This window comes from Halyomorpha halys, unplaced genomic scaffold, assembly GCF_000696795.3.
Source record: "Halyomorpha halys isolate HHAL.00 unplaced genomic scaffold, Hhal_1.1 Scaffold223.1, whole genome shotgun sequence".
Lineage (NCBI taxonomy): Eukaryota > Metazoa > Arthropoda > Insecta > Hemiptera > Pentatomidae > Halyomorpha > Halyomorpha halys.
The window spans coordinates 1,470,729-1,487,324 of NW_027115445.1; the positions used below are offsets into that span (position 1 = coordinate 1,470,729).

Genomic DNA, 16,596 nt, shown 5'->3' on the forward strand with positions numbered 1-16,596 from the left:
TACATACAAAATGCTTATATTATCAACAGTTAATTAATATAATTTTTTTCAGATAAACTTGGACTATATCCTCGAGAGGTGATTTTTTAATTTCTCATATTATCCCTCATAAACACAGCACAATGAAGGAACTAATAAACGCCTGATTTATGCTTCAAGAAATAAATCTAACAGTCATATAACCACATTTTGAATGTGATCATGATGATAAAATCGTGTCTGACCATGTAGGTAATGTTTAATAAGTAATAAAAAAATATACTGTTTTTTTTTTTGTTATTGTAATTTTTCTGTCTAAAAAAACATGCTGTCTGCATAAATAAATGTAGGCAAAACTATTTTTTGAGCTTTTTCAAAATTAACTCTTTTGGAAACGAAAAAATATTTTCAAGTCGCGTTTGGATAAGAAAAACAAAATTTAATGAGCAAAGAGCATTTTTCTAATTGTTGTTCTGCATAATTCAGGTGATTTAAAATGCGTCGTGGGTTCAAAACTGAAATGATTCATTTACATGAGAAGCATTTAAAAAATATATTCATGTAGTCGTGAATGAATAAGGAATGCTTAAAAAAGGATTAATTATTGTTCTAAAATGTAAAAAATATAAACATTTAAAGCAAAACAGTAAGTATTGTAAAATTATTTTTAACTGAGTATTCTTTTAATATTGCTAGATATTAAAAAAAAAACGGATAATATTTTAAAAATTACTATTTCTAAACTTTTTCTTCTATTTGAAGATACAAGACACATTGCTATGGAATCTATGAAATGATTTCTATCGTTACATTCGATGGATTAATTTAGGCTTTTGGTTTACACACATTTCTTCAATAGAAGTTAACTGAAGAAACGACTGATATAAATTATTTGTACATTCTCAATATTGCAAAAACTCTGGACTTAGAAATAATAATTACGATCCGAAAGCTATGGTAATTATGTTACAAAAGTTCAATTAAAATTGTAAAAGAGGTGTTGGTATTGCGTAAAAATTAAGGCAGCAGTGTGACCGTAAGTATACTTATACTCATGCACTTATTCATAATATTAAGCGTTCTTTCATTCATAATAATGCCATCAATAAACATTATATTCATTATGGCAAGTTTATTAAACATCAGGGGAAGTAAAAATTGTTGGGAAAAACAGATTAAAGAAGTTATTCCACAAACGTTTCGGAAAATTAAAGATTGAAAGTTTCCAAGAACAGTCATCCTAAAGCAAAGCAGAATATTATCTTTGAAAACAGAATTTTTAAAATATAAGAAAATTTTAAAACAATGAGATCAAAGCCTGAACTACGTACTTCAGTCAAATGTTTAGAAGGGAATCGATACCCTCTATTTTTGAAATCTAATTAAATTTAATTATTAAGACTATGAAAATTTTATGGAATCTCGTTTAAATTCTCAACATCTAAAACAATAAATTTAAATATAGATACTTTGAGTGCAAAAAAACACCTCTTCAAAATATGAATACGCAATTAACAAGTAGGTATTGGACGGTCCTTAAAAATATCTAGAGATGGGTCAAGATTGGATATATAAAATTAAATGGTTTAAATAAATCTTTGATTGATGATGATAACAAAAAAAACCAATAAATATGAACATTCTAAATAACCAGAATTATTACAATTTCTTATCTGAGTAAACTTAACTGGAAAATTTTAAATTTTTTGTGTTCATGTTGAATGATGCAAGTGTAAATTAAAATACATTTCATGACAAAACTAAATATTATAAATTACATGAAAAAATGTCTTTAATTAATTTACAATATAAGAATTTAGTAAGTGAATTTTTTTTTTTATCTGAAAATTCTAATTTGCAAATTGTTTTTCTTCTGACAAATAATCTTATGAAGGAATTATTATGACATGATCATATAAATTTAAATTTTTCTTTTTTAATTACTTTTTAGATTTTTTTTCTTATTTTATTGGCAGGTTCATTTAATGTTATTTGGTCATACCATTATCTTATTATATTCTATTTAAGTACATATATTATAATCTTATTCATAAAATTGATTTGCTCATAAATTGTTTTGTAATATATATGATACCATACAGGTTAAAGTATAAATAAATGACCATTTGTTGTACTGACTACAAGGAGGAGTTGTTTTAGGAGATGTGAGGAGTTGAGGAGTTGAGTTTGTTTAGAGGAATAAACAAAGAAATTTATATAGTTGTTAAAGAATTTATATAACTAATTTGAATAATATACGTAATCATTTATACAATTATTTAGTAAGATAGAGAACAGCTATTGGTCATTTACAGTTTTAAATTAAATTATTAATAAAATTACAATATTTCTAATTCCATTATTTTTTAAATTTAAACAAAGTAACTGAAATTAAAAAGAGTTTGAATTAAAATAACCTAAAACATATATATTTTTCTGTAGTTTACCCAAAACTTATTTTTTCGACCTTTTTCATGTAGTTTTAAAAATAAGTTTAGCTTGGAGTGAATTATGAAGGTTATAAAAAAAAATCTCAGTTCTCTGGGAAAATCAATGTATAATTGAAATGTATAATTGTAGGGTGAAAAAAGGACTTCTGGATAATTTCTTATTCAGTGAGAAATTCTAAGTAGCAACTGACCTTATAATTCGGAATATCCGTTAATACAAGAATACTAACTTTTTCCCAACATCTCGACGAGGGTATGCTGGAATCCCCTGGGGTCATCCTGGGCCTGGGGGAGCTGGCTGTTGTTCCTGTAGCGCTCGGTGAGTACTTGGGCTAGGATGGCCGCATCCTGGGACGGTTCGATGAGCCTCCGGTCCTCGACTTCTTGCAGCCGTGTCCGGACCTCCCCCGGGAACCTCAGCTCGATACCCACCACCGTCGCCAGGAGGGCAGACCAAACCGCTCCGTACCACATCCTGCCCATCACTGAGCTCCGTTCGGCCCCCCTACTTGCCTTCCACCACTGTCCTTATTTCTTCAGTCTCACTCCATTATAGATGACGGATTACTTTAATTATATGCCGCGTCGGAAAACGGAGGAAAGTTGTCACGTAGAAATATAATTGCTATTGAAACAAGTATGTTTCTAATTTCAAGTATATTTGAAATAGGGAAAGGGATTTTATATACTAGGCTCTATAGCTGTTGGCCGTAAGTTAAAACAACAAATTAACCTACAACAAAAATATATTGTAATGGATTTATATTGGAACAAATTATAAATATTTGCAAGCCTTTGGGCGCAAAAATATAGTAATAAAATATCAATCCAAAAAGTACCACTAACTTTTTATTTTACTAACTCATCAATTTTACTATTCCTAATCAGTATTTTACTTTGTAGTAACTAAGAAATGATAATTCGATTTTAAATTTCACTTACTTAACTATGAAATTTGTAGTTTGGGGATAGGGATCGTGTATATAGTATACGATTGCAATCCTGAACAATTTGGAATCCACATTTTTGAGGGAAATACGTTTAATGGTTCCTTGAGTGGAATTAACAAAACTTTCGCAAAACTGTGTTCGGCAAAACCTTCGGTCTGTGTTTCTGCGTGTATGTGAAGAGCATAAAACCGAAACTGAAATTACATATTAAAGGCTAGTAGGTCCGAAGGAGGAAACGGCAATTTTTTCGCATTCATTAACCTTCCAGAAGTGGGTGATCATCTCTCATTGTTAGTAGTATTGAAAACTGGATAAATATGAAGAATGAAAGATTTTTATGATGAACTAAATGAGAAGTATTTTTCTGAGGCTCAAAAACAAATTTTTCAACATAAAAGTACTAATATGGAAGTATAATGTACTAATGAAATGATAAGATAACAAAAAAAAAGAATATTTAATATGTAGCATATAATGGCGTAGAAGTAATGGAAACTTATGAAAATCACTCAAATTAAAGACTGTTCTGAAACGAGTTTGACTATTAGACTGGCCGGCACAACGCACTTTTCGTTTCAGTAGTTTGATTAATGGTTCTCTGAGTTGTTTCAATAATCGCCTGAAACCATATAATAAGCCATTTATATTATTTTTGGAAACTCATAACTTAGTTATTAATTAACTATTTCTTTTCTTTCAATTGAGAAGCACACTAACAGGGTGCAAGTAACAATTTCGTAACTATGAGACAACATGTTTTAAAGTAAAAATATTTTGGTAAAATTCATTTTAAAAAACTAGTGGAAAAATCATCTGAATTACTTTTAAAAAATGTATTCCTTTCATTAATACATCACCTTTGGTTCATAAAACTCTTTTTTTTTGTCAAGCAATATATAACATGATACAGATTTTTTTTTGGTAAATTTTTGGCATATTGTATTGATTATTGTTTTGTTTTTAAAGTCAGTTAAGTTATACCCTTATATAATTATCGGTTAAACCTAAAAGATTTATAAGATTTGGCTGGTAAATACATTTTTTTTCTGTAGAGGAAGAAAATGTCTCTGAAAGCTCTGAGAATACGAAAATGTTAGGTTTCTTAAAAGTAAATGTGACTTTTAAACAGTTGAGATAGAAAAATAAAATTTTGTATATAATCTCATTCTTAAGAAGGAATATGAATTCCAAATTTCATCAAAATCTGAAACTACATGTAATTTTTTTGGATGATTAGATATGGAATGACCCCCTAGTGTCACTTGTTCCCTTAAACTTTAAAGGGAGTGTGATAAATCAAACCACATAATTTATAGGTGTGACTTCATAGGGTGTTGTAAGCATTAATGATAAATTTCTCAATAATTCCTACATTATTATTTTAGGCAGATTTTTATACAAAGTTGGTAATTTTTATACCAAAGAGTCCTCCAAAATATGACCTTCTTATTTCGGAACTTACTTTCAAACAAATTAAACTTTCAGACGAATAGCTATCCAAATTTAATCATGCAATTTGTCAGGGCTTAAGTATAACTTACGTGCACAGCTTTAAAACCACTTAATACTACTTAATACATAAATAAAAAGCGAAAACCTTGTCTCTCTCACACTTAAATAAAGGAAGTTGATAATGACTGGACACCCCTGTCCCATGTATGACCCACCCGCTGTGGATGGCTGGACGATACAACAACTTGGTCATTCAGACAGGTCAGGATGGAAAATGGGAATGACGGTGTTCTCGCTTCGTTGATGAAGTTAATCTTCAACAGCGTTAATCGCAGTATATCTGACTACTGACCACACCTACTTCCTCTGCCCTGCTTAATAGCTACCGGCGTCTGGTCGGCATTAAGCTTTGTCGTCGGTGTTTAGGTCGAATAATTTAACGCTTCTTGATTCCAAGGGGACCCTGTCCATCGAGAAATAAGTGGGGTTAAGCACGGCTGGACTTAAAAAAGCAGCATACGCCTACAAGGAAAGCATTTCATAGCTACTACAGTAATGAAGCGTATTCCACGATTATAGAGAAAGTAGGTTCAGATTGGAAGAGCTTCCAACAGTCTGCCTTTCCGGAACACTCTCATCAAATTTATTTCAAACGAAAAATTTGTATATATTATAAAAAGGATCAGGTATTTATAAAAATTGCCTGTGTGCCGATATTTGATTTTTTAAAAACCATTGCCTTTCTTTCTGAAACAGTTTGATTTGAGTCTCTCTCACAGTTAACCAGTTGGGGTTGAGTTTTTATTTTGGAATAAATATTATCCAAGAAATTGTTTAGACTCTTTTTTTATTTTTAGAATTTTTACACTTTAAAATTGGAGAAAAATCTGGCAGTTGAGCGCTATCCTGAACAAATCATCTCCTTGTGCAACCGCAGTTCAAGAACAGTACTTCCTTATATAGTATTGAACCCATGACCCTTTAGGGATCGTAACGGTACACATTTCCATTTAATGTTAGTGAAAATGTATATGAAGAAGTCAAAATTGAAAAAAAAAAATCACATTCTAAATAGGATTCAAGGTCATCAGTGCACAAAAAAGAAAAACGAATATGTTTCATATCTATAAATTTGCTTAACTAATTATTTGGGTAAAATAATTCTATAATTAATTACTCAGGATCATTCCATATGAAATCACCAGAGGTCTGAACTTGCATATCCCTGATTTTCATGATTGATGGTGTATAAATATATTTTTACATATTTTCTACATGCCTCGTTTACTTAATATCGATTAAAAAAAAAAGAATTTCACCATTTTTTGGATCAAAAAAAGGCTCATGCGCTAGAGCGATGTTTTATAGCTTATATTAATAAAGCTGTTTATTTATTAAAATTTTGCCTATTCGCGTATAAAACATTTACTATGTACGATGCACATTATATTAACTTGCAAAAGTATGTAATTGATAGCTGTATAATTCAACAAAAATTATTGGTACTGAGAGAAATAATAAAAAAAAAAACACAAGAATATAGAATACGAAATTTACTAAATTTTAATAAAATTTATCTAAATAATAAAATCGAACAGAACGTATCTCTAACATCTCATTGATTGGCTTACTGATCATTGAATCTAAATAAAACGGCAATGCCTATAAACTTTAAGTTATCAATGCTATAGAGATGCTAATGCAATGGGGTCCAAGCTTTGAACTTTAAGTGGTTACAAAAAAAGTTATTACTAGAACCAGAAAAAAATATTTTATTTTGGATATATGTTAAACACGGTCCAAAGGATTATTAAATTATTCTGTAACAGTTTTTCGACTACCTAGAAAACTATACATCTCTTAAACAAAACAACCGCTTATTTAAAAGGTAATTTAATCTTCTATCAAACAAAAGAGGTATTATTTAAAATCGGTATTATTAAAGATGTACATCTGTTTTATCTTTATTTCAACTTCTAAAACAACAGGTAGCAATCACTTAGTGTCATTATGAGGAGAAGTAATTTATACTGTATTTTAAAATTGGCAATGCTTTGGAAGATGAAATTATTAATAGCAGCTCTTCTAATGTGTAGATGTGCAGTGAGGCTTGTTTTAGAAAATTTGGACTGTAAGGGAAAATAAATATGAAACGAACAAGGAATGAAAGATTAAAACAATCCTTACCACATCATTTGCAGATGTGATGCAGTGAAAAATACTTATATATTTATTGTGAAATGTCCATCCTGTATTAGTACAAGAGCCGGGAAGAAAAAAAAGCAGTTATCTCCCCCCAATTTTTGATTACTATAATGAAAACTATGTATAATTACTAATCAAAATTGATGAGTCTACCAAGTATAGATAGGAGAAATAAAAAATGGTGGCTGTTTCAAAACCTTAAAAAAACATTAATTTTTCATTCGGAGCTCTATATCTTAAAAACTACCAACGACACTAGAAAACCAAAGAGCACATTATTTAAAGAAGAGCAAATTTGCTAAAATATTAGCCCTAATAGAGCTATTTACGTCCAATACTTCTCGAGATATAGCTTTTTAGAAATCAATATTTTTTAAGAATCTACTGAAAGATTAGTAGTTAATTAATTTATTTTAAGGAAATCTATATCTCAGGAACTATTTGAGGTACAGATGTCTATTAGAACTCAAATTAAAGCTAGTTTAATAGACTATAAAGGGCTCATATTATAGCAAATTTACTCTTCTTTAAATGACGTTATCTTAGATTTTCTTTTGTAGTTCCTACTTTTTAAGATATAGAGCTCCGATTGAAAAATTAATTTTTTTTATCGCTTTGAAACTGCCGCCATTTTTTATTACCTCTACCTATACTTGGCAGACTCATCAATTTTGACTAGTAATTATACATAGTTTTCATTAAAGTAATCAAAAATTGGGGTGAGATAACTGCCTTTTTTCTACTCTTGGTCTCTTGTACTATCACTATTGTGGAGCGGTACCTCCGACGAAAATGAATTAAATTTACTTAAAATTCACTCTGCATGACTGTTATCGTTTAAAGATTATTATTTACTCACATAATTCTTCAAACCAGCGCGAATCGTTAGAATAGACTTTAGCAGCTCCCAAGAGGACCCTCCTGTTTTCCACTGCTGCAGTTTGAATGTCTAATTTTCCGTCACGAACAGCTTCAAGTACTGGTTCCAGACCACTCCCACGAAGATTATCTGCAGTAATTAAAAAAAATCATTACCATTATTGATAATTAATATTGAATAAATAAAATGTAATAATTTTAAATGGTAAATGTTTTTTTAGGCACTTAGTTCTCGGCATTTAGGTAATGTTGTAGGCATCAAACCTGTGGATTCACTAAATACCATTAGTATTATTTTGTCACACAGCTTTGTCACAGGAATAGTAAATAATTCTACATTGAAAATAACTTAAAAAAAAATTATTCTACTTTGAATATTAGATGGTTTGTTTGATCGCTATAATTTCTGGAACTAACATTCAGACTTAAATAAATCTTTTTGTGCTCGATAGATTGTTGATTGAAGAGAGCTTTAGGCGATAAAAATTTATGCTACGACTCATTGGAAGTTTTCGTTTTAAGTCCTTTAGTTTTTCCAATAAAATTTAAGATCTTATTCAGTAAGTGAATGCTCTAAGCCATGTATTCATCACGTATAAGAAAAAGACATTTACAGTAAAAATTTAATGCGGATAAAACCATAAAGCACATCTAGTGTTCCATAAATTTATATTACTTATTTTTAAGTTAAAATTAATTTCATCTGTAAAAAAATGCCAAATAAAAAAAAGATAATTGTCACATGCCCATAGTATGATTGCGGCAATTCAGGATAGAAAGCTACAGTAACTTATTTTTTTATTATTAGAATAAAAACAGTTCATAATTATACAGTAAAATAAACATCAGTATAAAAAAAAATAGTCCAGTTAAGAAAATATGACACAAGATAATTATTAACGTTTATAGTAAACTTCCTCATTCAGAAAATGACAGTGAAGGAAAGAACCACTGTTATTGTCCCATTTCTTGGCTGGCGTTGGTTAAAGGAGGTTTTTACTTTATATACGGAACAAACATCTATTACTGGTTTGGGTTTTTGAATTTGCAAAAGTGAGTTTTAACCAAAAACAAGATGTGTGTAAAAAAGACATTATTTAGTACAGGGGAAAATTAAAATTGAAATGGTAATTGTAATTGTCACCAACAAGCAGACGATTGATCGATTTTTTATATTTTCTAAAAGTGTACCAATTGTTATTTGAAACAAAACAAAAAAATAAATAATTAGGTCATAAATTTAAATATTAATTGCTCTGAAATTATCAAAAAAGGTTAATAGAATAAACAATTATTTCAGAATTTCTGTTTTATGTAAACAAAACAATCTTATAATTTATTCCTAGTAAAATAACCGAAATATAGAACGAAAAATATGTAACATTGTTTTATCCAGGAATAATTTTTTTTTTCCTAAAATCAATTTACTGAATTAGATTTTTTCGGGGCTTAAACACAATAGAGGATTTTTTAAAGGTTTCATCTTTGTAAAAAAAAAAAAGATAAAATGAAATTTTATCCAAGACAGAATATTTTTTTTCTTTTAATAATACAAAATTTTTTATCATTTTTTTTAAAGCTTTTCTCTTCTAAAAAAGTTAACCTCCATCTCTGCCTTTTTTTTCTCTTTTTTCAAAAGCATTCTTTTAATACGATTCATGACTGATTTTCAAAAATTAACTGCAGTCAATTTTAGTAAATTATTTTATCAACTCACTACCAACTTCCTTTAATAGTTTTCAGAGCCTTTATTTATTATTCACTCTTTCAAGTAGGTATTTTTTTGTCTAGCGTTACCAAAGTAAAGTAAACACAGCATATAAAATCAAATATTTATATCCTTTTCAGAAAATGGACCTTTGGTTTTGAAAAATTCACGGAACTCTGATAAGCTTAACCCTTGAACAGTTAATGTTAAAAAAATGGACGAAATTTAGTTAGTCTTGGCTTATTTGTCTTTTTTCACGGTTGTTATATTTATTACATTATTGCATTATCAAATAAATAGTTTATTTTCATAAAAAAGGGACGGAGGAAGATGCAAGACTAGATTATTCATCATAATAATGATAGTACGGTCATATTCATAAATAAGAAAATTTCTACTGCACGTTTCGAATTAATTTACATAAATAGTGTAATGAAATAAATTTATAAACTTACCTATCACCATGTCGCCAACGTCTACGGAGATAGATCCTTGTACAAGAAATATAACTACCCATAACCAGTCCATCTGCAACATTAAAAGAGTCTCATGTATCGTAAAATAAAAAAGAAAGTTTTTTCTTTAAGGCTGTGAAAAGCACGTTTCATCAAGCTAATTCGGCATATAACATATACATATTACAATTTTTGGTGATATCAATAATTATTGATATTATTAAAAATAAAATGTGTAAATTAAAACATTCACTACACACGAAGGTTGAGAAATAGTAATATTTTAACTACTTCTTTATACCTAAGAAGATTCATAATAATTTGTTTTGTTTTTTTATATCTCGTCAATGTTTGGAGAAAAAGACGAACTCAATTTTCGGATAGTTCCCATTTTACAGATAATTCTAATTGTGGAATAAAATTAGAATACTCCTAAGTTCACAAAAGTATAAGAATATCATAATTGTTTTTCGTCCAAAAAAGAAGTTTCCAGACCAAGTAAATTTCAAAATAAATATCGTCCAGTTCGCAGAACACTGAAAAACAACAGTATATTAACTTCCAATACAAAAAACATTTCTTGAAAAAAGAAAATAATATTTCAAAATATTTAGCACTTTTCATAATATTTAATTTTGACCTTTTGCAATATTAAACATTCCTTCAATTTTTGTTGGTTTCATTTCTTTATTTAAAAAAATATTTTTTACAATTAAAAAAAAAAAAGAATCACGAGAGTATAATACGTATAATTATTATTTTCCATTAAAAGGGTATTTTAGTTAGTAAAATTTTTTTTTTTAAAGTTATTTTTTATTCCAGAGGTTACGGGAAACAGTTTAGGAATCTGTCATTTCACGTCAACTCTTCACAGTTTTGAACCTAAACATTTTTTATCTTTGCACAGGCATTGTATTGGTATCCTAGTGTTTCTTAGCTTCGATTGAAATGATGGATCACTTTATTTGTGTCAAATGATAATGTAGGGGTTTCCCCCAGGGCCATTTCCCAACTTCTACCAAGAGGGCTCAGAAAATGTCTCAGTTCTATCAAAAGGGTTCAGCAATTTTCCAACATTTACCAAGAGGTTTCCGTCATTTTCCTACTTCTTCCAAAAGGGTTCCGTAACCCAAAAAAAGGTTATGAACAAATAATCTTCAGAGATCACTGGTAGTTGTAATAGCAGGAGGCTAGATCAAATATTGTAGCACATACCAAGAATTAAATAGTGAGTCGTGTATCATATACTTTGTGTATTTTAAATATCTGAACCTTTTAAACTTTTTGAAAAAAATACAAAAGAGAGGTTTTTATTTTTCCCTAGAATGTTCAACCAAGGACTGGTTCTCCGGAGTAGAAAATACTTCTCTAGAGATCCCAAATAGTTCATTGTTCCAATATGTCGTAATGAATGTTTCGGCCAAATTGCCGCCAAAGAATGATTTTGATTAATAATTTCTGATACAAATTTAGTTGATGATAAGCTTATCAAAATAGTTCAAATAGTTAAACTTAAAGTTACATTTCAACGCTATTTTCTTAATCTTCGGACAAAAGTTCAGGATCATAACCAAAATCAGGCAGTTATAGTCTTAATCTGACCATATTAAGTTTCTTGACAAAGTAAATAATTATTTATTACTAGACGATCCATGAAATCTCTGAAAATGTATACATTAATAGACTTGAGAATTTAATGTGCTCTGAAACGAGATAATGCATATGAGATCCTCAGTGTAAACAAAGATTTTACTATGGGTACCTAGTTTTATTCCTTACTCCTTAACAATGAATCAAGGTAGATTAGACTATTAAATCAATACTTTGGTATCCTCTGTTCAGACAAGAAGGTCAATTTCGTCCATAATTAGTAATATTCTTGAAAATGAAAAACTTGAGTGGGTGAAGTCTTGGTCTAAGGCAGATAACATAACGAGATGTGTTCTTTAGCCAATGCTAAAGATATTTTTTAAAAAATCAGGGGGGTGGATTCAGTTGCTTCCCAATTTTCAATACGTCTAATAAAATATATAGATGAGCAGAAGTGATTATTCAGTTGAAGGGGGTGATTCAGGTCTTCCAAGAATCACTTCTGCTTTTTTGTAGGATTTTAGACTCCTTCGTAATTGCAATAGAGGTATTTGGAATAAATCTTTTGGAGGGATTACAAAATCTGCCGGAGGAATTAACTGGGACTTCAATTTTGTTAAGCTCCATTTTTTTCTAAACGGCAGTTCTGTAGCTTTTGCTCTTAGTCTTCAAGGTTTTATGAAATACCAGAATATTACAATTATTAGCGTTTTAATTCAGAAAATTATTATTAAAATAATTCTGCAAAATCTTAAGGTTGTACTGGGCAACTTGCCAAACTTTCTTAAGAAGGACAATGCCACCTGCAAGTAATGGCATCAATACTTGGTGTATACACACCAATAATTGATACCTCGTGGCTAATATTGATTGATACTTGGTATATCAATAGATACTGATAACGGTACTGGTTGTAATCTTGAAGGGACTACTAACCTTGACTCTGAGCTGACCAGCTTGCCTCTGGAGCAGACTGTACCGGCTACTTTCTCTCCAAGGCCATTTCTCCCGTCCCACACAACGCTTTTACCCAACTCAACTCTTCCTCAAGTCATTATTTTATTTTTAATTTTAAAGACACGTCTGTCCTTTGACGGATCGCTCTAAAAGTAATTTCTCTCTTATTGACTTTTCCAAATCCAGACTCGAAAGACAGACCAATTAAAAAAAACAACGAGGTGTATAAAAAAATGATCATTTTATGAAATTCAGTATTTCAAAGGACTGTAAATTTTTTAACCCTATTTACTACTTACCGATAATTAATAATTCCTTTAGAGCATTCTCTAAGCTTGTTTAATCCCATTCGAATTCTTCAAAAAGAGCCCCAGTTTAGTTTTCCGTTTTAAAGAAGAAACATGACAGTATATTTCGAAATTCCGCAATTTTAAGGCATTACTTAAAAAAAATCACAGCCTCTGAAGCAACTTGTGAAATTATTGAATATGAAAGGGAAGGTGTCCCTGACCAGCGCACTGCGTGGTGATGGTTTGAAAAATTTAGCAGTGGTGATACGTCGTTGGAAAGTAAGAAGGGCTACGGGCGACCATTAATGGATATTGATGAGGTTCTGCAGGAAGCTGTTGAGTCAAATCCGTCCACAAGTACTTGTAAACTTGCCAGGGAGTGTGGTGTGTTGAAAGATACTATTAGTCGCCATCTATTCTCCATGAGGAAGGTGGAAAAGAGCAGTAGACTGGTCTCTCACGAACGTACTCTTAAGCAATCAGCTAAGAGGTTAGAAATTTGTGAACATTTATTGAAAACCCCTTCTGGCATGAGATTTTACCGGAAGATTATCACCTGTGATGAAAAGTGGGTTTACTGGCAACATCCCAATACCCGTGATCAATGGCAAGATCGCAGTCAAACTGCTTTTCTGGTTGCTGCAAGGTTCCAATTTTAAAAAAAAAGATCCTGGGTTTCCGTTTATTTGGAATTTTGAAGATGTTATTCATCACGAATTCGTTCCCGATACGAACTCTATTGCGAACAACTAGAAAGATTGCACGCGAAGTTGTTAGAGTGTTATCCAGTTTTGATAAACTGAAAAGGAGTTTATGCCAACAAAATAATGCGCGCCCTCACACATCCCGTCGAACCAAATAAAAGTTTAAAGAACCTCATGGGTTCGAACTCCTGCTCTATACAAAATATACTACAGACCTCGCACCATTGAATTTATGGCCCATTTCATTCAAGGGAAAAACTTTGATAATTTTGCTGAAAATGCGACTCAAGAGTTCTTTGACAGCCAACCAAAGAATGTTATCAGCCAGGAATCAAGCAGATGGCTAATGACGGTAGATAACAATGGACTATATTTCGAATATTAATTGTTTTATATCATAGAAATAATAATACAAATATTTGTTTAAAAAACGGTAATTTTTTTATACAGTCCATTAAATAAAGCTAATTCTGTGAACTACTTCAACGACTAATTGATTCCTTTTATTAGCTATTTTAATATATTTTTTGAACTCCTTAAAATTAAAAATAAAAATAATATATTCAAAAGTTAAAAAGAAAAAGTATCTTTCTAGAATTATTCCAACACTAGAAATTTTTTTATAATATTTTCATACAAGTGCCTGATGGTTTTAATGTTCCTTTTTTAATATAAATGAAGAATTATAATCAAATAAATTTTCAATTTTGGATCATTTTTTGGAAAATACTTATATTTCGAGACATGCAAAAAAATATTTAAAAAAAAATTTTTTTTTTGTAATTATTATTAAAGGTTAATACAGCTGACATCCCAATCCATCCTAACACTGCCCTCAGACGTAAGCCTAAGACACCTCTTTAATGTCAGCGAATAATGAATGATCCATTGATTGCATCCCAAACTCTAAAATACCATATCACAACCCTCGAACAACTTTAGGTGGACTCGTGTCCAAATTATTGCTATTTCTTATGATTGTCAAAAAACAATCCAAGAACAGAAGATTGTTTAAAAAGTCGTCATTTATGCCATGTCAAACGATTTCAAGGAGGATAAAACCTATCTGATATTAAAGAACATTCAAATGTACATTGATGCACTAAGTTTAAACAAAAATCGTTAGAGCTGTAATTCGGAAAATAAAAATGAAAAATGAAAATGAATAAAAAAAAAAAAAAAAAAAAAAAAAAAAAAAGAACTAACCGAAAGTGCCACATTACAGAATAAGTTCATTTTATCAAAAAAGTTGCTATTGACCCCTGGACATCCTTAGTAATGCAGTTTTAGTTTCGTACTATTTTTCATTTTTGAACTAGGCTGACCATAAAAAACAACCAAAAAACAACACACACGCCCCCTCGCACGAACAATTACAAACGCGTGCGCACACTCAGATCATTTTGTGAGACTTGGTTATTTGATCACGGGGACCTCAAAACGAATATTTCCGTCGCAAACTGGCATTCGAAATTTTTGACGATCGCAATACTTCGCCTTATTATGTGTTTCATATATATAGCTAAATGAAAGTAAATAATCCTCCAATCCTCTTGAATCGCATTGGAAATATATGAGTTTCTAAAAAACAAAAAAGAAATTAAATAAAAACACAATAGGCATAAATGGATTCAAATTTCATTTCTCTTCAAAGTTTTCCCCTTCCTGAAGGTAATCCTGAAATATGATATAAACCAAGTGTTAAGGAAATATGATTATAACACGATTTAGGCAAAAAAAAGTAAAGATAAAAATATAGATCATACATTATTGAAGATTTTTAACCGATACCAATACACTCCTTACGTGTATTACTTAATACAATAAACAATACTTAAAAAAGTATTAATTATATGAACTAGGAGTTTATTCCATAAGACACTCCAATGTTTAAGGAAGTCTTTATCAATTAAATGATTCAAATACCTTCAGTCTATGGTTAGTAAATTATTGAAATTGCTGGCCAATAAAAAAATTAATAAAAGTAAATTACAACAATTAGATTTGTATAGATTGTATTTAGCGATAGAGCAAGCAGGATAAATCCGTAGACTCATCGAGTAACCAAGGGTAGGTCTGCAAGCACAAACATAAAATTTTTTAAAAAACAAAAAAAGTAACTTTTGATTAATTGATTTCAATTCAAAACAACGAACAATGTTTTAATAATATATACGTTCTATAGAGTTGTATCAATATGGTGTGTAAAATTTTAACAATAACAATATTAATGCATTATTGATAGCAATAGTAAAATATAATAATAGTAACAAAATATACCGATGGTATATGTAATGACATAATATTTAATAGATTATACCATTTCTTTATTATGATAATGGATCCCTCTGGAATTCATCAAAACGTAAAATTACCAGTGAATTAAAATCAACTAGATCCAAATTCCGTAACTAATTAAAGATTTGTTTGGGTGACTGGATTTTTTTTTTTTGACTCCTTCCATTTTTTCTTCGAAAAAAAAATTTACTGAACGAGTGGTCAATGTTTTCAGAAAAAAAAGTAGTAGTGAATTTTTAGTGGATCAAGATCTTCCGGTTCCTGGCTGGAGGTAGTTCATGTTCCAGAAACTGAGAAGATAAAAAAAATTGCGGTGAATGAATCATCCTAATGTAATCTCTAGAAAGGCGGAATTGTCCAACACAACTGGCTAGTCCTTTCTGTTTAGTCCTAATATAATAAATAGTACAAAGTTAAAATACGGAATTAAAAAAAAAATAGGCCTTTGATGGGAATTTATTAAAACATTTCTTCTATCACGAGATTGAAGAATAAAAAGAGTCCATAATAAATCCAATGCTGGAAGGATGTTTTTTAGAGAGAGAGAGAGAGAGAGAGAGAGGGGGACAAATGAAGGCGTTTAATAAAATAGTAGTTTTTATACAAGATGCGTCACTGGTTCAAGTGACGCATCCTAAACCTTCGTCTTGCCCCACAGTATCTTTTAATAATACCCCAC

General features: G+C 30.1%; 1 protein-coding gene across 2 annotated transcripts in view; it reads right to left on the reverse strand.

Annotated features, from left to right (window-relative positions):
• The window catches only part of LOC106679854 (trypsin II-P29), an 85,587-nt gene that overhangs the window by 47,936 nt on the left and 21,055 nt on the right, over positions 1-16,596 (reverse strand). The window contains exons 2-3 of one of the 2 annotated variants that reach the window (XM_014419227.2): positions 10,079-10,151; positions 7,896-8,045 (exon numbers count right to left, since the gene is read on the reverse strand). In XM_014419227.2, the coding sequence (XP_014274713.1) occupies positions 7,896-8,045; positions 10,079-10,151 (223 nt within the window). Of the gene's footprint in view, positions 1-2,659; positions 2,925-7,895; positions 8,046-10,078; positions 10,152-16,596 lie in introns of those variants that run through there. The other variant, XM_067052463.1, reaches the window with a different exon arrangement.